At 42.3% G+C, this 24,777-nt stretch overlaps 1 protein-coding gene across 1 annotated transcript in view; it reads left to right on the top strand.

Moving 5' to 3' along the window:
• Window positions 1-24,777, top strand: part of gpc5a (glypican 5a) — a 209,695-nt gene that overhangs the window by 30,254 nt on the left and 154,664 nt on the right. The window contains exons 4-7 of the mRNA XM_070554823.1: window positions 10,616-11,076; window positions 11,162-11,395; window positions 12,055-12,188; window positions 12,265-12,387. Coding sequence (XP_070410924.1) covers window positions 10,616-11,076; window positions 11,162-11,395; window positions 12,055-12,188; window positions 12,265-12,387 — 952 coding nt within the window. The remainder of the gene's footprint in view (window positions 1-10,615; window positions 11,077-11,161; window positions 11,396-12,054; window positions 12,189-12,264; window positions 12,388-24,777) is intronic.

The following is a 24,777-nucleotide window of genomic DNA, read 5'->3' as shown; positions in this document are numbered from 1 at the left end:
CTCTGCCACTCGCAGGTCACAGCGGTCAGCCTGGTGTGTTTGCAGAGCTGAAGTAGCCAAGTTGAGAAAGGCAGCAAATCTGCCACACAGCTGTAAAAACCTTTTTCTTAGAAAATCATTTTGATGTGAGAAATCAGATTTGGACTTCTCTCCCTCTCTCCCCCTCCTCTCCTCTCGCATGCCTCCACGTGTCCCGACATACACAAACACACACGTTGCACAAAAGGCAGATTTTTACCTCAGTGGTTTGTTTGGACGTCAGAACGACAGGTACCCTCGCACGTATGCTAGAACCCCCCCCCACCTTTTCCTTTATCTCGATCTGTGGAAAAACGTCAGTCTTCCAGACAACATGCGTTTGTGAGTCCTGATGTGGAGGCTGATTTCTTTCTGTTTTATTTTGTTGTCCTTATCTGCTCCGAACTATCTGCTAGTTGGTCCTTCCCAGCACACATAAGACTTCTAGACCAATCTTAGTGTTTTTTTTTAAACTCAAACTTGGTAAAGTCTGTCTTGGCGTGTGTTATCATGCAGCTTCCTCCCACTCATCAGAAACCAGCATGCTTGTGTGAAACTGTGTCCCTGGCTGCCAGAGAAGCAAAATATTCAAATCCTATGAAAACCCAGTAGTCCTCCAGGGAGTGGATTTCAGCTAATTAACATGAAACTTTTGTAAAATTGTTAAATACAAAATACTCCAGGCAGTTTTATAATCAGCATCTTAACTTGCCGTTTGTATTATTTTAGGAATAACTTCGAACAAGTCAGGCTTACGTCTGCATTCACAGCATGAGTTCTTGTTCACAAACCAAAACGCCCCTTTTAACAGCTGGCCGGATGCTATAGAGCTCCGGACCCCACGTGACTCTCAGTAGACGCCATTTTGGCAGGTAAAAAAAGGTAAACAAACACATGAACGTGATTGGGATCAGCTTGGATTTTACTTCGTCAGAGTTTACTTCACACTTTAAAACCGAAGAAATCGTTTTATATAGTCAGAAATTAAATAGACTAAACATCTCCGACCCTTACCGTGCCCCTGGGATACTTTTTAAAAACGCCAGAAGCTGTCGGAGCGGACTTCTTACTGGAACTGGCCGGGGAACGCCTTGGGATTCCCCCGGAAGAGCTGGCCCAAGTGGCTGGGGAGAGGGAAGTCTGGACCTCTCGACGCTACTGCCCCCGTAACCCGACTCCGGATACGCGGATGAAAATGAATGGATGGATGGATGGATAGACAAATAACAGATTTACACGTAAGTAGTTTAAATAGAGTGCTGTGCTGTTTAAATGTATAAACTGAACGCCAAGAGAAATCACTAGTTTGATTGTTTTCCGTGAATAAAATAAATATGTCAGGCAGGAGCGTCTCAGGATCTGTCTGAGATCTGTCTCGGTGAGACAGATAATAGCGATCCAAAGTGCTTTTTATGTGTGATCTGACAATTGATCAACCATTGCTTAAAAATTAAATACAGCTTAGCTGGTTAATTGCTGTCATCATAAAACACGTAAACGGCAGCACGCAGAAATCACGAGGCAACGTTTTACGAGACGTTTACTTGTTGCTATGAGTAATAAGACAGAAAAAGCCACGCCAAAATAAGTTTAGGAAGCCCACTAAGAACCGTAATAAAATCATTTAAAATAAATACCACACACAGTTGAGGAAACGTTGGTTTAAGTACCTGATATGAAGCGGTCGCTGCATAAGTGAAATCCTTTACTCTCGGGATCCCACAGTTTCATTTTCGCCCGGTCACTAGCGCGTTTTATTACAATGATGCAACGTTTGCGGCGCTCCGGATCTTGGGGAATCCTGTAGATGGCTCATTCCTTATGTCGTCCGTGTCTGTTCTGCATCCTGGGGAACAACAGGAATCTACCATATTTCCCGTGTGAGATTTATGACAACAAATAGTCTAGCTGCGGGCTTCTGCCTGCCAAAATGGTGCCGTTTCGATTTGAACTGTTGCATGCTGGGAGAAGTGACGTCAACAACTGGAGCTCTATTGGCTCCCAGAGTTGGGAGCGAGCAGGATGAGAGAAACAGTGAGTAAGTTAATAACCACACTGCTTGTTGAACAGGTACTGAAAAACATATTTTTCTCTGCTAAATTTAGTTAATTTCCCAATAACATGTCACTGTTAAGGAGCTGCAGCTCGTCACCCTACTGGAGTCTCACAGTTTGTTAAAAATTCTCCGAGTTGGCAGATAAAGAAAATGCCCCCAAAAATCAAAGCTTTTGCTGCATTTTGTTAAAGTAAAAGGAAACAGAACTAAGTTGTTTTAAAAATGTGGAAGTAACCTAGCAGCAAATAAAGTAGCGCACCTCGTGGCATCAACCTGAGCCACAACATGACCCGTCTTTGCCTACAGTGTGGCAGGCCCTTTTAACATTTAATCAATAATCACCTATTTTAGCCTAATTTCTATATTCATGTAGCAACAATACAATTGATCCTAGTCTAAGTATAATTCCTACTAGTATCATTGAAATGAAAGGTATCAACAGCTATTTTGTTACTAATGTACATTATTTTAAGATCATGTTAGCAATACGTGGCCATTTTAACACTTATTAGGCAGTTGTAATCATTTACTGACATGCTGACATCTCGCCTCTGATCAGCTGATTTTTCAGTGAACTTGCTAATGCTGGAGGCCCATCCTGATAGATGCAAAACAGCCATTTTCTCTATGTCCCCCCCAAAAAATTAATCTGAAAATTGACTGTTTATTGTCCCACAAAAATAAAATGGGATTTTTGCCCCTGCCGATACGTGAAACATTTTATTTGGGTTCATCTGCTGTAGGCTTCACCTAAACTCACTCTGGTTTTAGAACTTCTATGGTCGTTTCTCATCTGAGAAGGATAACAACATCTTCTGGGCTCAGAACAGGAAATACATCACACAACTGTTTGGTCCTGGTAAAAGAGCAAGAGAAAAACTGTAAACTACTTAAATGCAGATGACAGCACATATTCTCTATAATGTAGATCGCTTAGTTAAACTTTCAAGGTGTTTTAAAAATCCTGTGAGGCTGGTGGAGCGGCTCCCCAGCGTCCCTATGCATGAGCGTCGCACCCGTGGGGGATGTGGGGGATTCAACACCCACACTTTTCTTATTGAGATCGTTCAACACCCACACTTTTCCAGCCGTTTTGCTCACCTCCACACCAGTCTGGTTTCTCGCACTCACTCTGTTTGCCTCATCTCCTTCTTCCCCTCCCTCTCCTGTTTCTCCTTGAAACCCGACATCGGCTGTCAGGTTTCAAGGAGAAACAGGAGAGGGAGGGAAGAGCTCGAGTGAATTCATAATTTTACATCTTGACATTAGTTTTAATAAAGTGAAGAACAACAGTTTACAGAGGTTTATAACAGGCGCGGCGCCAGGTTTTCATTTTTGGATGGGCCACGGTAATTTTGGACGGACCTTAATAAGCAGTGACTTAAGTGAAGCAGGCAGGTCACGCTAGAAAATTTCGTTTAAAAAGACGTCATAAAAATTTTCCCCTCATTTTTATTTCTAAAATATGAAGTAAAAACTCCCAATTTAATTTTCATTCATTTTTCATTTATAGGCACCAGAATGCATTACCTGCACTTCTAATATTTACCTCTCAATGTAGGACTCTTTCATAAGGGTACATGCACACCGGTAGTTTTCACGGTTATTCATGGGGTAAAATCTCCGACATTTTTGAAAAAGAGAAAAAAATCCATCTTCCAGTAAAAGCAAAGCATCCAGCCCACCTCTCCAAATGTGTAAAATGTGCATCACAGCCACTAGGCGCCTTTTCAACATGGTTTAATGTAAACATTTCATTCAGTACAAACTTTAGTTACACCAATCTAATGAGACAGAGCCTGGATTTCTGAACAGTTTAAACATGTTTAAAACGGAGACGTGCGTGACGCGTCTAAAATTCGCACCTGCTCCGCTGTTATGGAAATTAAACTAACAAGATGAATAACATAATTATTTTCGGCACAGACAACATCTCCCACACTTTTGAAAAACTTGCAACGCGCCTGCCCCTATGGATGGGTCGCCACTGTGGGCAATGCTTTTCAGGCTTTCACTATTGCCTTGTTAGGGTTTTATTAAAGAAATGACTGAGCCTTGTCGAAAGCCTCTGTTCATTATCTCCATTGTGCATGTTAGTGTGACTTTGATCATTTTTAAGAGCCCTACTTCTTTAACAGGAATAGTTTATTCCTCAAATCTCTGCTTTATGTGTCTTCTGTTCTCTGCTGGAGGATCCCAGTACTTCAGGTGCCAATATATTTATTTATTAAATAAAAACATACTTTATAAGGTGTTAAAGTGCTAATATCTTTTCAGGAAACTGATTGCACTAAGGGACATTTTTAACCTGAAAAAGGCATTACTTAGGTTGATGTGGAAGGATGAACAAATAATGAGTTTCTACAAATGTTCCTTTTGAGTTTTACAACTTAAAGTGTTTGAATTTGTGCTGAAGCATCGTCTCCCGTCTCCATCCTACAACAACAAAGAGAGGATGCTTTATTCATCCTCCATCCAGCCACAAAGAACACATAGTTTTCTGTTTACTGTACCGACTGTGACGCCCTGAAGTCATTGACTTTCATTGTTTTTTTTTTTTTTTTTTTTTTTTTTTTTGCTTGGAGAAGAGCTGAAGCCGCAGCACCACTGACTCATCCTCTCTAGATGGAGAATGGCCTTTTCTGCAGCCTATCAGATGTCACTGGGCTCCTCTGTTGTGGTCCCGGCCATTCACAGAGGATGAATCACATTAATAGAAGCCATCTTTGCGTCGCTTGGCAGCTTGGCTGAGGTCAGCTGGTGGCATTTGAGCGCCTGAAACCTGAAAGCACGGCAAGCTTCAAACAAATCAGCTCACAGTGAAGACGTGCATTACGGTCCACTTAGGGATGGATCACACTGAAGTGCGTTTTCTGCGTCAACCGTGTCTTTGCTTATTCTGATTGAGAGAACAGGAGCTTTTGGTTTTTTGCCTGTTTAGAGTCATCAGCTACAAAGCCCTGTCGTATGCCTCTTCCTGCTGATGGATCCATTTCCTTGGCAGCACATTGATGAATACAAAAACATACAAAAGCAGGGCAAACACCTTTTAAACCACTCGTAGGGTTAAAGCGCAACTAGTGGGATTTTAAAACCACAAGTTATAAAGAAAAGTGTGTTTTTGTCACAATTACGGAGAAAACGAGAATCCAAACTAAAATCAGGAAATCAGTGTAGGTCTGATTTCATATTGTCTTTAACAAGACTTCAGATTGAGTTTCCTGACTGCGTGCTGTGAGAAGTGTCGCCCTCGTGTGGTCAAGGAAACACATAGCGGGCTTTCTCTTTCAAAACTACAAATTATTTATATTAGCAAGGAATTATGACTTCTGTAGCTGATGTGAAAATACAACCTCTTAATCTGCTCAGATGCAATCAGAAAAATGTAGAAAACTCATCCTGTCATGGTGCGCTGGATCATTTTACACTGGGTAAAGAAAAACATCATTTCTAGGAGGAAGAAAAGAACGACGGATCACATTTTTACAGGAATTTTGTGATCAATAAGAACCAATGTGTCTTCCTGGTGTTCAAAGATATTAGTTTATTTATCATGCAGCATGGAGGCAGTGACCTTTTTAACCACTGAGACTTTTATGCTGCTTCTTTTGTGGAAACAGTGATGCTGGAAAATAAAACTTGAACTCCAAATTTGACAAAAATATCACTTTCACTTTAGTGTTTACGGGTAATTTTAGCATTGTTTAAATGACAATCGTTTGCAAAGTCACACAGAAAAGGTGAAGATTGATAATGTGGGCACAGGGGGCTAGAGGTAGCAGCTGGTGAATTGCCTGCATCTCTGAGTGATCCAAAAGGATCTTTGGTCGATGTCAACTTAGTTGATTGAGTTTTAAGGTTAACATCTTAGTTTACCGACTTTGGGATTTTAAAACACTCAGTGTTTTTGTAGTGCGTCGGCTTTTATTATCTTTGAGATTTGTTAACTCCCTCAGTTTCAGTAAAACAAAGTTTTTACCAGGTGTTTTAATTTGTCCTTTAAATGTTAACCTTTTAGTCTTGGTTTTTGTTTGGCATTTTTTAATAATGCCTACTATCTGTTTGCACTCGTTTTTAGAACCTTTTATAACAATTAAACCCATTTTAAACCCACTATCATGTTTATTATGTTACCCCCTCCTTCACATTTTAGCACCTCCTGTCGGGGACGTAACGGGGTCCAACTTCCTTTCTTGAAAATGAGGGAAAAAAACTGAAATAATAGTTGAACTGAAGAGTTGCATCTTGTTAAAAATCCTGGTCCTTGTTTTTCAATCCCTGTCTGGATCAGCGCCACCTTATTTAGCCTCTCTGCTGACCAGTTACGTCCCAGCAAGACGTTCGGGTCAGAGTGACCTTTTGGTGGTACCGCGATCAAAGCGTAAGTCAAGGCGTGATCGTGCCTTTGCAGTTCTGGGTTCTTGGCTTTGGAGCCAACTTCTGCAAGAAATCAAACAGTCCACATCGCTGCCCACTTTTAAAGCAAGGCTTAAGCTGTATTTTAGATCGGTTTCTTGGTTGTTTTTAATTCACATTTTAACGATTTTGTTCACTATTTTTATTGTTTTTAGCTCTTATTTTAAAATGTTTATTTTAATATAGAGCTGTTTTATTGTGCTGCTTCTTTGAACTATCTTCAGCACCTTGGGCCCCCTTGATTGGGGGTGGGAAGGGGCTTTATAAACAAAATAGATTACATAAAAAACATTTGTGGGATTTGGCTCTTTTGTCTATTTTAAAAGTGTAATTCACTAATTTATTCAATAAATTTGCAGTGTTCTCTAGTCTAAATCAATGCCTTATGTATCATTAAAAAAGCTATGATGTTAATTTTCTGAGATTTAGAAGTTTGCTGGTGCAGAGGTGGGTTGAAAACAGAATTACTGATGATTAATAGATGCACACACCTCGCTTCTGATTGGCTAATAGAACACGTTCAGCCATGTTGTGAAGTTACTATCACCAAGAAACTCGCTGCTCTCTCTCCTCACTGCAGAAAAAAAAATCCTTGGTGTGAGCCAAGTTGGACGAGGCCATAAATGCAAATTCACAGTGTGCCATAGGATTTTCTAATCCTAGAGTTTTACCCTAACCCTGGAGTAAAACCACACCTGCATTTTTCTCATTCAGCACATTTAAAGACATTGATTAATCACGACTAAACTTACATTATTGTAATTTTGTAACTTTATTAACCTCTTTGTAATAAACAAAAATAGACACAGTTGCTCTTTTCTGCATGGTTAAATTTAATTAGAAAATCTAAAATCAGAGGAAAAAAAGACTTTCAGCAGCATCCCCGTTTTTAGTTTTTCCTCGTGGCGTTTTTGTCCTCGGGCGAACCCAGAAGCCTTTGCTAATGCTTAAAGCCTCAAAGAGATGCTGTTTTACACCATTTCCTTTATTTAATTAATGCTATTTCAGCACATTTTTGTGCGGGGATTGAAAACCAAAACTTTACATTTCTCAAAGATGGTATTTTTGTAACTCAGAAAAGATAAAATGTGGGACTGAAATAATATGTTTTTCAGAAATAGTGTGTTTTAGTAAAATAAATCAAAGTAAATCCTCTACTATACTACATTTTAAAAAAATAAAATCAAGTTTTAATTAAAATAACTTCTTTAACCTTTTTGTTTGCAATTTTTTTTGTTGGATTAAATTTTTTTTCCTCATTTTCTAATTATTTCATACATCTGTTTGTTGCTTTTCTACCAGTGAGGGACGTTCATTTAGATGATTTGTGTTTGAAGCATAACAGAAAAGTGACGACAGATGAAAGAGAAAAAAAAATCAGTTTACAGCTCAGACTAATGTTATAAAGTTTGACAGATGGGATTAATTAACTCTCTAATCTATTGTTCTAACCCCTCATGAAACGTGTGCTGTAATCCCTGTGGGAGCCTTCTCAGCTCTACTGCTCTGCATCTAACTGAGGGCTTTGATAATCTCAAATTGTACTCCAGCAGCACACATCATGTCTCCGTTTCATCTGCTCACACACATTTCTTCTGCTGCTCTTGTCTCTGCTTTTCTTTACAGATTTCATCTCTGATTTCTGCTTTGCTCTTTGACCAGAAGGCTTGCTGTGTGGGAGGTGCAGTTTTTTTTAAATTCACACACAAAAGCACATCTTTCACTCTCAGATCTTGTTAGACATAACACATCCAAGTAAGATCACAGAGGACCCGAGATAAGGTTGAGTTCCTGGTACCTCGGAGTTTAATGCTCCCACCTGAGAGATGCTGTGGCTCTAGGAATGGCCTCACACCTTTGCCTCACAGCTCCCATCACTCAGAGGCTTTCAGTCAATCTGTCCACATCGGTGTGGATTATACACCACTGGGCCATCTAAGCCCTCATCACACTGGTTGCCCTCCCCTCCCAGCATCGCTGGGCTTTCAGCGTGATTATTACCTCACAACTCCTGACAGGCACATGAGCTCAGAGTGGCCATGGATCAGGAATTAGCTGAGACAAAGCCAAAAAAAGACAGACAAATGGTTAAAAGGGGGCTGGTTACACTGGTGAAACATTTCCTTTGTGGTAATGTTATTCTGTCATGTCTGACAACACAAAGACAACCAGCAAAAAGCAGTTTATGATGAAATTATACAAATATATAAACCATGTTTAGCTTTTGTTCTATTTTCTTTCATTTTACCACCTGCCTCTCATCATGTGACCGGTGACCAAAGCCTACTGGCTGTGCAGCACCAGGCTAAAGACCAAAGGTGACAGATCATTTGCTGCTGTGGCCTCCAGACTCTGGAACTCTCCCCCGAGATCAGTGGACTCAGGCCTAGTCCACACGTAGCAGTTTAAAAAAAACAAAACAAATATCCGCCCCTCCAAAAACCTGCATCCACACCACCTCATTAAAAAAAAAACTCTCCACATGTACCCGGATAAATACGTTGTTAAGGACATGCCAGACCTGTAGGCGGCAGTACTTCCCCCGTTCTTAACCTCGTCCTTCGTCTGTGGTCTTCCGCAAGGTGCAGTAATTCCGCTTGCAAAAACAAACGAGCAAAAAGCGCTTGGACAATTGATAAAGCAAGCGCAGCTCTGAGGGCTTCCATGCTGTCGGCTAGTGTAAACACAGGTCGCACACGTGATGTCAGCATTTTTTTGTCGCGGAAAGTGACGTTGCGGACCTTAAAACTCCGGTTTTGTCTGTCCACACGCAGACACCCAAAACGGAGAAAACGCAGATCTTCACTTTGGCCGGAGTTTTTAAAAAGATCCGTTTTCATGTCGGTCACTCTGAGATTTTCATGCAGGCTGAACATGAAAAAAAGTCTCCTACTGTCACGTTGAGAGTGGGAGGTTTGGACCCAAGATGCAGAAAATCCAGAACACTCAGGCAGGAGCGGTTGAAAAAGTAAAATCCTTTATTTATGAAGATAACCAAAAATCCAAGGGGAGAAAGCCAAAACCTAATAACTGAACTAAGACCAAAAACCAAAAGCTCACTTGCGGAGACCGGAGACCGGAGACCGGAGACCGGAGACTGGAGACTGGAGACTGGAGACTGGAGACTGGAGACTGGAGACAAAACAACGCTGACCTAAGACAATGAACCAACAAACACAGAGTGACAAGACAAGGCTTATAAACAAGAGGGAGGTAATCAGGGAAACAGGTGACAGGTGTGAGGAGTGTGAGCTGAGGAGAAACTGGTGGAATCAATTAACTAAATGGGAAGGGAAAGAGCTTGGCAGGAGGGCAGATAAACATTAACATATAAAACATGGCTCTAACTAAAACTAAAAGACCGAGGGCAAAAATAAACCTCTAATAACCAGATGGGTGACGAGGACTAATCTAAAGACAACTAGGAAAACCAGGGAGTGATTAGGAGGACACAAGAGGAGAGCCTGAAGTGGGAACAGGAAGGGGCTGGGGAACAAAGGGACACAGAACATGACAGCTACACCTAGCGTTTTAAACATAGACGGTGAGACTCTAGAATTTGAAAATCCTCACAGATCTATGTCACATTGTCACTTAACATTCATGGACCCATCTTGACTGGAGACAGGGAGATTGGTTTAGAGTTCAGGAAACAGCAGAGAATGTTTGGGCTAGTAGAAGCTAACCGTTAGCATTACCAACTACACCACACAGCAGATCTCCTCCAGGCCTTTTGTTATTTGTGGAGATAAAACATCCATCTTACAAGTCAGTGGTTGAGTCACGTTGTTGTTATCCAATCCAAGGCGAGATGTCCTTTCCTGGGTTGGTCCACCAGTGTTTTTTCGCCCCCGAGTACGACTTACACATGTATTGATTAAATGAGTGTTACACACCTTTAACACAGCTGTCTCGATTCTTGTGTCATTGTGATCTTTCTCACTCTTATCTTTCTTTGTCAGCTCAGTTAAGGATTAAAAGAAAAATCAAAGAGCTGCAGATTATTTTATTTCCTCAGCTTCTCAACAGCTAAGCAACCCATTGCAGAAGATCACAGTGAAATTAGCTCATGTTTCTTTGTCATTAAAAAATAAACCAAATCTCCATTGTTTTGTGTTTCCACAGAGAACTTTGATGTTTTAATGAGGCAGGCCGAGAACTACACCAACGCCATGCTCCAGGTGTCGTATCAGAAGATGTTTGCTCAGGCCTCAGAAACAGTCAGGGAACTTTTCACCGACGTCGGGCTCTTCCTCCTGGGCTCTGAGCTTAACGTTGGTGAGTTTGTGCAGCGGTTCTTCGACGCCCTCTTCCCGCTGGTCTACAGTCACTACATAAATCCAGGAGTGGATGACTTATCGCCGGTTCACGCTGAGTGCGTCAGGTCAGTCAGTCGTGATGTTAGGCCTTTTGGTGCGGCGCCGGACCTCCTTGCCGATCAGATTACTCGCTCTGGAGTCTCTGGGAGGCTTCTGCTTCAAGCGCTGCATCTCGGCATCGAGGTCATCAATACCACAGACCACTTACAGCTGAGCCGCGAGTGCAGACGGGCCCTGCTCAAGATGCTCTACTGCCCTCACTGCCAGGTATGAATGCACACTTTGAAACATTGATCCAAAGTAATGAAGCGTTTTCCTGGCAGCACTGAACCCACAGTCATTTCCTCCCCAGGGCTTAACCCAGTCCAAACCCTGCATGGGTTACTGCCTGAATGTGATGCGGGGCTGTTTGGCGAGCATGGCGGAGATTGACACCCACTGGAGGGAGTTTGTTAGCTCGCTGGAGGGCCTGTCAGCGAAAATGCATGGAGATCAGGATTTGGAGCATGTGCTTCTGGGAGTTCACATGACACTTCACGATGCTGTCGGACAAGCCGAGGAAAGCAGAGCTCGCCTCTCCACACAGGTTAAGATCATGAGCAAAAAATGAAAATTATTTCAGATGGTAGGCTTGAGAATGTGCTGTTGTTCTGTGTGGGAGGTGAAACTGGCGTCGCCTGCAGATCTGATCAGTTAACTAACAGATTTAAGTGTTTTACAATGACCTGAAGCAGTTTTTATTCTCGAGTATTCTGCTTCTGTCTCTGAATCGGAGGTATGCATTGTTTAGACCAAAGATAAACTTTTTTGAAACAGCACTGATCTCATGAAAACTGAGGGGCCAGACTGAAGAAGGTTTACATTTTTCAGAAAAATGTGCAAGTTGGCAGCTGCAAATCAGTCAAAGCTTTTAAACCTCCAACTAGAGGACGATTCAGGCTATAAATGGAACAAACCACTCCTCGATTTACCCATTTATGCTTTTTATTTGGGATCTTCATTTTAAAAGTAAACCATAAAGTCTAATATTCACACATAGCTGTCATTCTATATATTTACCTGAATTTTGCTGAGCTACATTTACTTTGCTGTCATGACTGAGATGCTACAGCTTCATCTAGTGGTCAACTAGAGTATATGCTGCTTGAGTGAATGAGGTACAGTCAGAAATGCATTTATGGCTGCATGAAAACCTTCGGCTCATTTATGACTCTTATTGAGACAATATGTAATGATGATGTTTAGGTTTACAAATGGTGCGGCCCGCCTAGCAGGAAGCGCGCACCGTCAGTCGGCATCCAGGAAAGCGGCAGTCAAGTTTCCATCCCGCTTAAAGCATCTATCAGAGCAGTAGGAGACTCTCTCGCTGCGAGGAGAAGGTATGTGGGGAAAGATGTGTGAATTTCTGATTAGTCTAACATCTAAACAAGCGTGCGCTCTTTTTTTCTTCCCCAGAGACTTTGTGAACAGCCTTCGTCACTACCGCACGTTCTATGGCGACCTGGCAGATCAGCTGTGTGCGCGCGAGCTTGCGTCTGGTGACATGCCCTGTTGGAATGGAACCCACACCGTGAAAAGGTGTGTTTTAAGCGTACCACTGGCAGATAAGACTAAACAGCAAACACAGAAGTGGTTTACGAGACCATTTCTAATCGACACACGCTTGACTTGACTTCCCCCTTGGGGCAAGGAGCATACATTTAATCATCCAGGATGGTGATATAAACTCATCTGTGGAGCTTTCATATGTACATTTAGTAATACTGGGATACATGCACCAGTCATACATGTAGTCTGCACAAACATAACTCCTGTGTCATCTGTTAGCTGTTGCCAGCATAGATCTGGTGTGTGGATGGATGTGAGGTAGAGCCGGCACACTCTGGCCTCTTTCTTGATATCAGTCAGTCGCATTGTCTCCATTACATCACAGTCCTCCATCTTACGCACGCTGTCATCACTCAAGGACCCCCATCACTGATCGTCAATCTGGGGTTGTTTCTCTTCCCTGTCAGCGGCTCTTGGCACCAGCAGGTGGGCCGCTCAGGTGCTCCAAGCTCAGGTCTAAATTAGAGCAGATGACAGCTGCTAGTGGGGCTGGTGGTGTGTGAGTGTGTGAAATGGGTTCTAGCTAGACTTTTGCATGATAGGTTTGCGCTTAAAACTGTAGACAGATTTTTCTTCAAGGTGTACCTTTATTCTGGTGTTTACAACCTCCCTCAAGGCCCTAACGCTGTCTGACAAATGAGGAAGGCCAGGAGACTTGTGTTGTGTGGGTGTCTTTTCAGCCATTTAAGCCTCCTTTCTCTATAACCATAATTCGTATCGATAGATTCTCCTCACCTCGAGTCCAATTAGCTTCATTTGGATTCAGCCATTAGTGAAAAAGTAGAAATTAAGAGACATTAAGGAGCAAGGCTCTGAGGGGACTATTGAGCAGAATGTCTGCAGCTAAGCAGGGCTCTTGCAATCCTGTGCTGCTTTCTGTTGCCCTCCAACATTAGATGAGTGGCTGGGAGTCAACACAGGCTGAGACAAAAGCAATAAATAACCTCCTGCCTACGGGTCATAACCCAACATCCACTGAGAGAGAGGAGGGAATAAAACTCACTGCTGGATGGTGGCTGATTTACAGAAGCTTATCGAGGCCTCAGAGACCTTAAACGATTGGTTCGGTTGATGTGTGGTTGTGTAAGAAGCTGTGCTTTGGAGTGTGCACGTACACTCTTTAATATAATGTGTGTGTGTGTGTGTGTGTGTGTGTGTGTGCGTGCGTGCGTGCGTGTGTGTGTGTGTGTATGTGTGTGTGTGTGTGCGTGCGTGTGTGTGGGCGCACAGATTGATTCGTTGGCTCAAAGAAGCAATAAGTTGCACTGGAGCTTTGCTTTTTTTTAATAAAAAACAGGAAAGCTAAAAAAAAGTAACCTCAGTTTTAAGGGAGATTTAATACATGTCTTCTTCTGTGTGCCTGGTAAACGAAGAGATGGAGAACAATCAGATAAGATTACAAAAAGGAGGAATATGAAAGGATTTCCTCTCAGTGTCTCAGTGAATGCAGATTATTCAGCTTTCATTCCTGGTAAGAACTCGTCTTCTGTTTCTTTGATTTCTCATTTTCATGCTCATACTAAAAACATTGAACAAATACATTTCTGGGAAAGTATTAAGGAGTACAATGCTATTAGTCTGATTTTAAATGATCTCACAATTATTCTCGGAGTGTATCTGATTCTTAAAGTCAGACTGCATTCAGATACTTTTATCAAACATGAACAGAAACACTCTTTACAGCTTTGTTTATTCACTATTCACACTTTTAAAATGTGAACCTAAACTCTTATCAATCTCACACTGACTAATTATGGACCATTAAATAAATATGAATAAATTAAGAATTTTGTTAAAAATTGCAACAAACCAGCCAAAGAAAAAAAAAGTGAATTGGTTTATTGGTCCGTCACTGAGATCCTGCAGAAAAGATACTGTTTGTGCTGGAGGACAAAAAAGATGACTTTTGATTATTTCCATGTTATTTACCACAAGGTTAAATATATATATATATATATATATATATATATATATATATATATATATATATATGTATATATATCAATAATGAAATCTGAATAAGTTGCTTATGTAAAGATGTAACCATAAAAAACACAATCATGTTGATTAGATTCAAGTTCCAGAGTAAATCTCAGATAGAGGAGGAGCAATGTGGTTTTCGTCCTGGCCGTGGAACTGTGGACCAGCTCTATACCCTTGCAAGGGTGATGGAGGGGGCATGGGAGTTTGCCCAACCAATCCACATGTGCTTTGTGGATTTGGAGAAGGCTTATGACCGTGTCCCCAGGGGCACCCTGTGGGGGAGGCTCCAGGAGTATGGGGTGGGTGGCTTTCTGTTAAGGGCCATTCAGTCCCTTTACCAGAGGAGCGTGAGTTTGGTCCGCATAGCCGGTAGTAAGTCGGACCTGTTCCCAGTGAGGGTTGGACTCCGCCAGGGCTGCCCTTTGTCACCGGTTCTGTTCATTACCTTTATGGACAGAATTTCTAGACGCAGCCGTGGTGTGGAGTGTGTCGAGTTTGGTGGCAGGAGAATCTTGTCTCTGCTTTTTGCGGATGATGTGGTCCTCCTAGCTTCATCCAGCTCTGACCTTCAGCTCTTGCTGGGTAGGTTCGCGGCCGAATGTGAAGCGGCTGGGATGAGGATCAGCACCTCCAAATCCGAGACCATGGTTCTCGACCGGAAAAGGGTGGCTTGCCACCTTCGGGTCGGGGGAGAGGTCCTACCTCAAGTGGAGGAGTTTAAGTATCTCGGGGTCTTGTTCACGAGTGAGGGTAGGAGGGATCGGGAGATCGACAGGCGGATTGGTTCGGCGTCTGCAGTGATGCGGACGCTGAGCCGATCTGTCGTGGGGAAGAGGGAGCTGAGCCAGAAAGCCAGGCTCTCGATTTACCGGTCGATCTACGTCCCAATCCTCACCTATGGTCATGAGCTTTGGGTAATGACCGAAAGAACGAGATCGCGGATACAAGCGGCCGAAATGAGTTTCCTCCGTAGGGTGGCCGGGCTCAGCCTTAGAGATAGGGTGAGGAGCTCGGACATTCGGGAGGGACTCGGAGTAGAACCGCTGCTCCTCTGGACCGAAAGGAGCCAGTTGAGGTGGTTTGGGCATCTGGTCAGGATGCCTCCTGGACGCCTCCCCGGGGAGGTGTTTCGGGCATGTCCTGCCGGCAGAAGGCCCCCGGGTCGACCCAGGACACGTTGGACAGGTTACATCTCCAATCTGGTCCGGGAACGCCTTGGGGTCCTGCCGGAGGAGCTGGTGGACAAGGCCGGGGAGAGGACGGCCTGGAGCTCCCTAGTTGGGATGCTGCCCCCGCGACCCGGACCCGGATAAGCGGAGGAAGACGACGACGACGAGAGTAAAATCTACTAAATGCCTTATTTCTCTCATTTGATGAGGTGGTGGGAAGCTTTATGGCTTAGTATACATTCCTCTTAAAAGTTTTAGAGAGTTTTATAATTTAACTGGAAAGCCTGACATAAAATAAACCCATTTACAAGAAACGGCACACATGGATGACAGATTACTCTTGGATTACTAATCAAACAAGTCATTCACTCTCCTAAAGTAGTCCAGATTAGAAAGCTCATCAGCAAACTTGATCAATTATACAAAGTAGGGATGCAACGATACCACTTTTTTCCAAACTGATATGATACTGATACTTGGATTTGAGTACTCGCCAATACCGATTACCGATACCACACCAAAAAATGCATGAATTGGAATACAGGTTTTATTTTCTTCTCTGCTTTCAACAGGAAAAGACTGTGAGATAGATAAAAAGTAAAATATATGAATAGAAATGATCACAAAACTAAAATATTAGGTGAACAGAAATGAAAATTTACAGTGAAACCACTTTCAAGCAACTGCATTGGTATCAGTTCCTGGTATCGGTTAATTTTTACCGATACCTCTACTGGTATCTGTACCGATACGATACCGATACCAGTATCAGTATACCAGTATCGGTATCGGTGCATCCCTAATACAAAGTGTTTCATGGTAAATTATTTTCTTCACCCACTCTTCCCACTAGAGGATGCAAACAGCCTCTACAAGTGGCAGAGTGGGATGTTTTTTGCTAGGGATGCACCGAAATGAAAATTCTCGGCCAAAACCGAAAATCAAAAATGAGGAAACCAAGGCCACAGGGGCGGATCTATAAGGGTGGCATAGGGTGGCAGTTGCCACCCTAAAAGAAAGCCTTGCTACCCCTGCTGCCACCCCAGCTGGCAGCTATGAATTCAAGAAAAATAAAAGTTTTTCAACTCTCTGACTCATAAAGACCTATTTGCAGTCTACTTTGACAGAGAAAAGACTATGAAGCTAGGCTGTACTCAGCATTGAATCAAAACGGGCAAAATCTTTGGATCTTGATGAATGTGTAAATTGTTTTGCTGAGCAACATGGAAACTGCCGCATTCAGCTGTTGTAGGAAGGACATAATTTTATTATGCGTTTTATTTTCGTGATGGGCCTTTAAGCTTATTAAATGAGGACCCAAAACAAATGAATATGTAAATCCTGGGAAAAGAAAAAGGAAAACATATATATATATATATATATATATATATATATATATATATATATATATATATATATATATGTATATATATATATATATATATATATATATATATATATTTATATTTATATATAATATGTGTGTGTGTGTATATATATATATATATACGTATGTATGTATGTATTGCCACCCTAGAGAAATGTTTGCCCCTCTTCTGCCACCCCATAAATAATTTTGTAGATCCGCCCCTGCAAGGCCAAAAACCGAAACACTAAAAGAAATGATTATGTCAGCATTTATGGTTACGATATGTACTAAGCTCACTAAGGCGTTGCAATAAATCAATTACGAAACTATGAAAACATTTATTTAGCACTGACATGTGCACAATATAAATAAAAATTCAAGATAAAATGCCTCACTTGACCCCACTCATGTGTACATGAAATAACTATAAATTATATACATAAAACACAGTATGAAGTGCCTTTTACATTGTTCTGTGTAGGACTACATGCTGCAAAAGACTAGAACAAAGTGCAACTGCTGACAGAAATAACAGTATTTTCTCTGCAGACCTACAACATAAAAGTGTGTCAAAACCAAGATGGCCATAGTCTGTAGGCCTTTATCAACAAAGGCTGTAAAGTGAAAACAAATATTTTAACATTAAACACGTGCCCGTTCCACTTCTTAAAGTGACAATTTGTAGTTTTTACCTTTAATCTCTATGGCCTGTTTCCGCCATGTTGTTTCTTTTATTTAGGTCCTTGGGGTGAAAACTGAAAATGCACTTTTGAGTCAGTTTCAGCCGAAAATCTTTGGTGGCTGTGCATCCCTAGTTATTTCTTGACTCCCTCACCTGTTGCAGTCTCACCTGCAGTCTGTCTCAGGGTTTTTAACACACAGTGTGTTTGGGAACAATTTTTGTGTGATCCAAATGCCCTGTTTTAAATCGATTACAACAAGCCCTCTTTGTATTTCCTTGATAAAAAGACACGTGACCTTGCATGCTGTTGGAGTTTAACCCCGACACACAGTGATGAGTGCAGCGCGATGAATGCCAGCAGTATGGTTCAGCAGGAAGCTGGAAGACAGGAAGGCAGATTGGAGAGTGGCCTTTTGTTTAATAGGCCACTCTTTATGCTGCTGGAGCTGTCTGACTGCTGACCTTTGACTTTTCCCTTGTCTTTGCTGCCCCGGTTAATCCTGAGGAGGTTAGTCACATGGTAATAAGAGCCCTTAAGTTGTAGAGCAGGTCTCCTCACAGTGTGCAGCCATTTAGCAGAGGGACCAATTGATGTCGTAGATGTGCGTCTGTGCTGCTTTGGTAGATTATATCTAATTCAGTCCAGCCCTCTTCCTTAAACAGTATCACCATTTCATCATTTATCTATATTTAGTCATCTGGCTCATTTTTGTTCTCTCTGCTCTTAACAGCAAGCTCAGGTGATTTGCTCTAGCTTAATTGATACAACAAGATTTAAGCTCTGTTAACAGGAATCCACTGAAAAAGCCTCAGTAGCTTTGGCTGACAGTCTGCTCGTTGAATGCATATTTTTCTCTTTTTAATTCAATCTGGATCTCACTGTGCATTTCTCTGGTATTTCCACTAAATGAAGCTGAATGATGAGACTCTGTTCAATTTTTAATGTTTTTTTTTTAGATTGTTTATGGAGGTGAAACTCTTAACCTGATAAATGAGGCCAATCCAGAAATACTTAAATGTTTAATAATCAGCAGGGGGCAGCAGGGAACAACGCTAGTTGTAATTTTCACAAAATATTTATCAGTTTTGCAAAAAATTGATGCAAACTCTTTAGATGATTTACTGGTCTTAAAGGCACAGTGGGCAATAGTTTTACTTGTTTGCTTTCAAACTGTATCACATTCACACACCCCTTTTCATTAGGATTTGTCTATTCTAAATATTCCCATTAGCTTGAAGTTTTACATTTTTATAAACATAAACGATGGTCAACGCTCCATAGTCACGTGCCATCTTAAAATACCATAGCTGTTTAGGGACAAATAAGAAGACATAATAATATGCATTTTACGTTTGCGCTTTGACATGAAAGTTTTCCTCCTCCTGCTAAACAGTGTACAGGGGATGGGGCTTGTTCTCTCCATGGGAGTCTTGTTGTTTTGGGGACATTTTTCTCCTTCCCCTTGGATTACTTGCTCCGCTATGAATACATGTGATCACTGGATTAAAAGCTGAAAGTTGTTTGTAACTGTGATGGCGCACACAAGGCTGCGGGGGAGAGGGAGACGAGCAATGCAGCAGGTGCGACAGACGTGGTTGATGCGGCAGACTTCTTTAGCCTTATTTATACTTCTCTGTCTGCATCAGTGCAGAGACACACAACACCATTATGCGTCGGCGCAAGGGTTCTCAACAGGCTCACAGAGGGTGACGGAGACACGTCTAAATTTTAACATATTCGTCAAAAGTGACGGAGACTTCAAGCTTGTGATTGGTCAGGATACCGCTTCCTTTAAATTCGTCAACAGCACCACCATTATGCCTGGGACACACCGGCCGCCGAAGTGCCGCGAAGTGCCGGGAGGCGAAGCGTTCACGAAATTCGGCCGCTGCTCCTCAGTTCAGTCCTCGGCTCAGCTGTAGTTTTTCTTTTAACCACTTGGTGTCCTCCATTTCCTCTCTGCCTTTTTTCTGCTCTTTTCCTCCACACACCCCTCCTCCTTGCTGTTTGTGTGTGTTTGTCCGCATGTGTGTGAACCTATGGTGTGATCCAGTTGTTAATAGCTGGCCTATGACTTTCTGCCTCTCTGTCCTGTTTGCTCCGGTTGAAAGACACCCAAAGACACACCCCCTTCACGTGGTCACACACACGCAAGTTCGTTGTGTGTGCGTGTGTGTGTGTGTGTGTGTGTGTGTGTGTTCGTGTGGTTTTTATGCAGTGTCTGTTTACAGACACATTTGACTATCCCGGAATTTTATTTTGAAATGCTTTATTTTGTTAAATTTACCGGCCTGCCTCTTATGTCTTGGTTTGACTTCCTGCCAGAATTGACGCGGTTCACTCGCCGCTTGCGAAAAAAATAGAGCAGACGCCGAAACGATCGCTGCATGGCGCGTGCGGCGCTTCAGCGGCCCATGTGGCCTATAGAATAGGATAACAAGGGCGCCGAATGAAGGCGATCCCCATTTCGCGGTGCTTCACGGCGCTTCGGCGGGCGGTGTGTCCCAGGCGTTACGTCCTCAAAAAGTAAAAAGATATTTAGTGGCAGACACGTATCAGATTGAAGAACACTTCGTGGAAAAGTCAGAAAATGTGAACGTTTATGTATCCGTGACTGAAGCAGTAGAAAAATACGGAGAAAATATTTTATTCCTGGATAGAAATGATGAGAAACCTGGGTTTAAATCATGTTTTAGAGGTGGAAGAGGATGAAGGACAAATTTGTGTGTGTTATAAAGTCTCTGAAATATATAAAGACATTAGTATTGAGGACTGGATACATGAGTGTAATGGTGGCATGATACCACAGAAAAGTAGCCTACTGAACTAGACTAAATTCCTGTCTTGCAAAGTTCAGTCTAGGAACTCTCCATTGGAACCTCAGCAGCCCCTAGCAGTATTCCGGCTGGCCAATCACAGCTCTCAATAGGGGTTTCAAACTGATAGAGCACTGTGATTAGTCCACAATGGCGGGCCAATCACAGTGCTCTATCCGCTTTGTGGGCCAATCAGGGCCCTCTATTCGTCTGGTGAGCGGGATGATGCGACGGAGTGGAACAAGATTGCAACAGCTCGTTTGGAATGGATTCGATATCAATTTTGGTCTATTTGGACTTGGGCTTTATTAGAATAAGGAGCAGACAGATGTATTTAAGTCCTTTATTTACAAAAAAGATGTATTTTCAACTTCTTCAACAGCGAAACGCCTCGTTTACTCACATCCATTGCAGAGAGTATGTCACGTTCATTGTTCAGTAGCATGCAGAGATCGTTTGAAAGACAATGGTAGAACCCAAACAGAAAAGTGCTTTGCCCTCTGTTGTCCTGGCAGGGAATTGCTTTTCAACACTTCTCAGTTGACGGAGAAGTCTGAGAGCAAAACGTCTCTGTCTGTGCGTGCGTGTATCTCTCTTGCAGAGCCGATGGAGAAGTATAAATCAGGTTTTAGACGCGGCAGCAGTGGTAGCATTGGTGTAAGAAGACACAGCTGCTGCTGATCAGACCTGTTCTACACATACTGACAGACAGGGTTTTTGATTAGCTGAGAGAGACGTTTGCAGAAAGCAGCATAGCAGCAGAAATAGTGAATAAAACATGAAAGTCTATGTGTGGTGTTTTCTGTGTGTGACCCCCGAAGTAGCTGTTAATGCTAGTGTCTCCCTCGCCCCTGCGGCCGTGCGAGCACAGCCACAAAGACACATTGCCTTTTTGATGCATGTGGGCTACTGTAGCTACTCTGCGACGTGTGGCCCTGAGGAGTCGAATGTTTTTACACAATGGGGCTTCAAAAAAGTAAAAGTAAATGTAAGTTAAATAAGGGACCTTCATCATAATCAAATAAACCATTTATTTATAATCAACCTTGTATTTGCTTCTGTTTGAACCTACATTAATTTAACATTATTATTTTTTCATTTGTAGCAGATTATTTTGGTTAAATTTAGATCCAGAAGTCTGATAAATGTAAACAGTTTTGAAACTTCGTAGAATGTAGTTTGTGTCCATCAGAGTTCCACTTCAGCGTTTAACAGCATTACAAAACACACTCAGTCACAGTGATTGTGTTTGATCAAATAAAATTCTTTATTTCTATTTTAGTATTTCGATAAGGAAACTCGTGTTCTATCAGAAAAAGTAGTTCCACCACATTCCTTCATATTAATGCTCACAAAAAATTGAATAGAAAAAGTTTTTTTTTTATTAATAGCAGAATTTTAGTTGATTATTTGTTAAAAACAAGTTCCTCATGCTGAACCTGTCCCGAATGTCCACAAATAGAAGCTTCCAGATGCAAGTTTGCAAATAAATGTAGCGTGTTTGTTGAGTGAAGACACGATGCACACTCTGCACCCACTCATAATCCTGCTGGTGTGTCACATTCAGTAGAATGACTGTGGTCATTACAGTCATAAATCCCAACGCTGGGGCTGCAGGCCTTTGTAATGGAGCTCCCTCAGCCTTGTTTCTCCAGTAGGTGGAGCTCTTCCCCTTGCGTTCCACTCTCACACAGGGTGAGCAGAAACATGCCAGATTGCTATCTGGCTGCACCTCCTGTGCATCGGTTTTGATGATGTATGCTGCTCTGTGGTGGTTCTTATCCATGTTATTCTTGACGTTGAGTGACAGAAAACAAAATTTAAACGATAAACAGATATGCTGCAGAACATCAAGCCTCACAGCTTCCTCCCCCGTTTCTTTGCGGTGATGAACTGACCCAATTTTGAGTAGAGGTAATAACCTTTTAAATATTCACTGTCAAATATATTATGCAGAACTGTCCTCTTAGCCAAGCGAGAGAGTACTAGGTTTGTTTCTCTTAAATTAATAAAAGAGTATACCAACATTTAGTTGAGTTGGATAAGAAATATTAAAATGTGGAATATCTATTTATATAAAAACCAATTCCTGCCAAAATTTAGAGATCCTCAAATTAGATAAAAGATCAAAGTACAAAAAGGGGTGGGCTAATTGAGCGGTTCTGATTGGGGAGGGAAAAGGAAGAAAGATGAGAAGCAGAGGAAGAGGACAGCGGACGTTCTTGAAGAGCTTTGTATTGCGACAGCTGGCTGCTGCAGATAACCACAAAACCACTGGAGCACTTGAGGTCCGGGTGCTGCATGGCTAAAGTTCCACTCCAACATGACCTTATATCCTGCCTGGGTTCAGATGCACGGGTTTGGTCAGAGTGCCACATCCTGACGATTATCCCAAGTGACAGAATCAAGAACTCTGTCTGGCTGACTAAATTGAGTTCATAAGTCCCTCTTGTATCAGCGTAGGGATGTGTGCGTGTGTGCACAGGCATATGTGCCTGTCTGCTTTAGCCCCTTCATTCCTGTATTATGCATGATTGCTCTGAACCGATAAATTTTCAATCTCGCCTGCTGCAAAAGAGAGATTTCATTATTTGTGCTCAGATATTATCCCTGATGTTGCTACAGTAACTGCCAGTGAGACCAGTGTGCAGAAGAGGCAGTGCATTCAGAGCTGGCTGGTGGCAGGTGGTGCATGTCTATGTGTGCGTCTGTCTGGTCCCATTCATTTTTCAGTGAGTCTGCTCCAGCAGCACCAATTCAACCACCCCACCACCACCTCCACCCTTCTGCTACCTCGAGTTGGATGTCTGCCTCCAGCATCTGGAGCAGATCGTGGCTCTGCAGTGTGCCAGGTAGCAGGACATTAACAGTTGAGGCCTTATTGTCCACCAGAGCGCACAACCTCACCAACGAGCATGTCTCCAATCCCCCCCCCCCCCCCCCCCCCCACACACACACACACACACTCAGCCCCCTTAGAGCAATCTTCCTGTTTAGCTCGGAAATAAATCAAAGGCGGATGAAACACAAGAGTTGGAAAAAGATGTGAAGTTAATGCTCCTGAGAGAGAGAGAGAGAGAGAGAGAGAGAGAGAGAGAGAGAGAGAGAGAGAGAGAGAGAGAGAGAGAGAGAGAGAGAGAGAGAGAGAGAGAGAGAGAGAGAGAGAGAGAGAGAGAGAGAGAGAGAGAGAGAGAGAGAGAGAGAGAGAGAGAGAGAGAGAGAGAGAGAGAGAGAGAGAGAGAGAATGCATTATGCTCACTGCGAGCAAACGCCTCATAGGAGCCACAACTATTTGTTTCTTTAGGAATTACTGTAAAAAAATGGAAGAGGCTGACAAAAAGGACCAGACTTGTGATTAAATTGCAAGGACATGGCAATATTGGCTTGATAACAAAAGCTGTTTCTCCGTTTTCTTCGCAGGGATAATTTCAGCTCCACAAACCAGTAAACAATAGACTAACAGAACAATTCCAGAGATGAACCTGTACAATAAAACTCTGGATTTCTCTTCTGTTGAGTGTTTGAGGACAAATTCAGTGTAAACTTTTCTCTCCTGCTCAGGGAGTCTAAATGTTCAAATAAAATCAGAACAATCTAAAATATTCAAATTAACAATCTCCTACAATACCTATTACCAAGTTTAGTCTGTTGTACGTTTTCCATGACTTCGTATTTCAGATAGACTCACCCCGCTCGGGCTGAATCCTCCAGAGGAGACTTAATTTGTCTCCTGTGCGATTGTGGGTAAAAACAAAGACTCTAATATCTTTGTATCGTGGTCTTGGTTTATCTCATGGCTGCAGGCTTTTGACAGCACACGTGGCACCTTGTCCTCCACTGGATTCCTCTCTCATTTGTTAACTACACATGCTTCCCATTCACCGCCACAAAGTGAATAATGTAGCAGTCGTTAATTTTTCATTACCTTTGTAATTTGTTTCTTCTGTTTTTGCACTTTTGGCCCAAAGAATTGCTCTCATTTAGCATATTGGCAGTTTTAGGAGGCAGTTTTCTTTCTTTTTAATGTTCAGTTTTTTATTTTACTTAGCAAGAAAGTTAGAGTTGCTAAACCTTTGTTGTTCATACTTTCTTCAAACAGTGCCTTAGGCAGTATCATTTTCTTTTAGGGGTGGGGGTAAGCGTGGCTGTCATTGAGGGTATTTTCTGCCTTTATCAGGGAGTTTATACTCACAGAAGAGTCAGCACCATTTTATAAGGGAAACTTCCCTTTTAGCTCCTGACCTAAGCTGAAAGCTGTGTGTGAATATGTTCTCATTAATCTATCCGCCCACAGCAAAAGGTCTGAGTCTGGTGGGTCTCTGAAAATTAATCTAAATAGC

Source organism: Nothobranchius furzeri, chromosome 9 (assembly GCF_043380555.1).
Source record: "Nothobranchius furzeri strain GRZ-AD chromosome 9, NfurGRZ-RIMD1, whole genome shotgun sequence".
Lineage (NCBI taxonomy): Eukaryota > Metazoa > Chordata > Actinopteri > Cyprinodontiformes > Nothobranchiidae > Nothobranchius > Nothobranchius furzeri.
The sequence above is the reverse complement of the archived record's forward strand: the minus strand, read 5'-3'. Positions and strand labels throughout refer to the sequence as shown.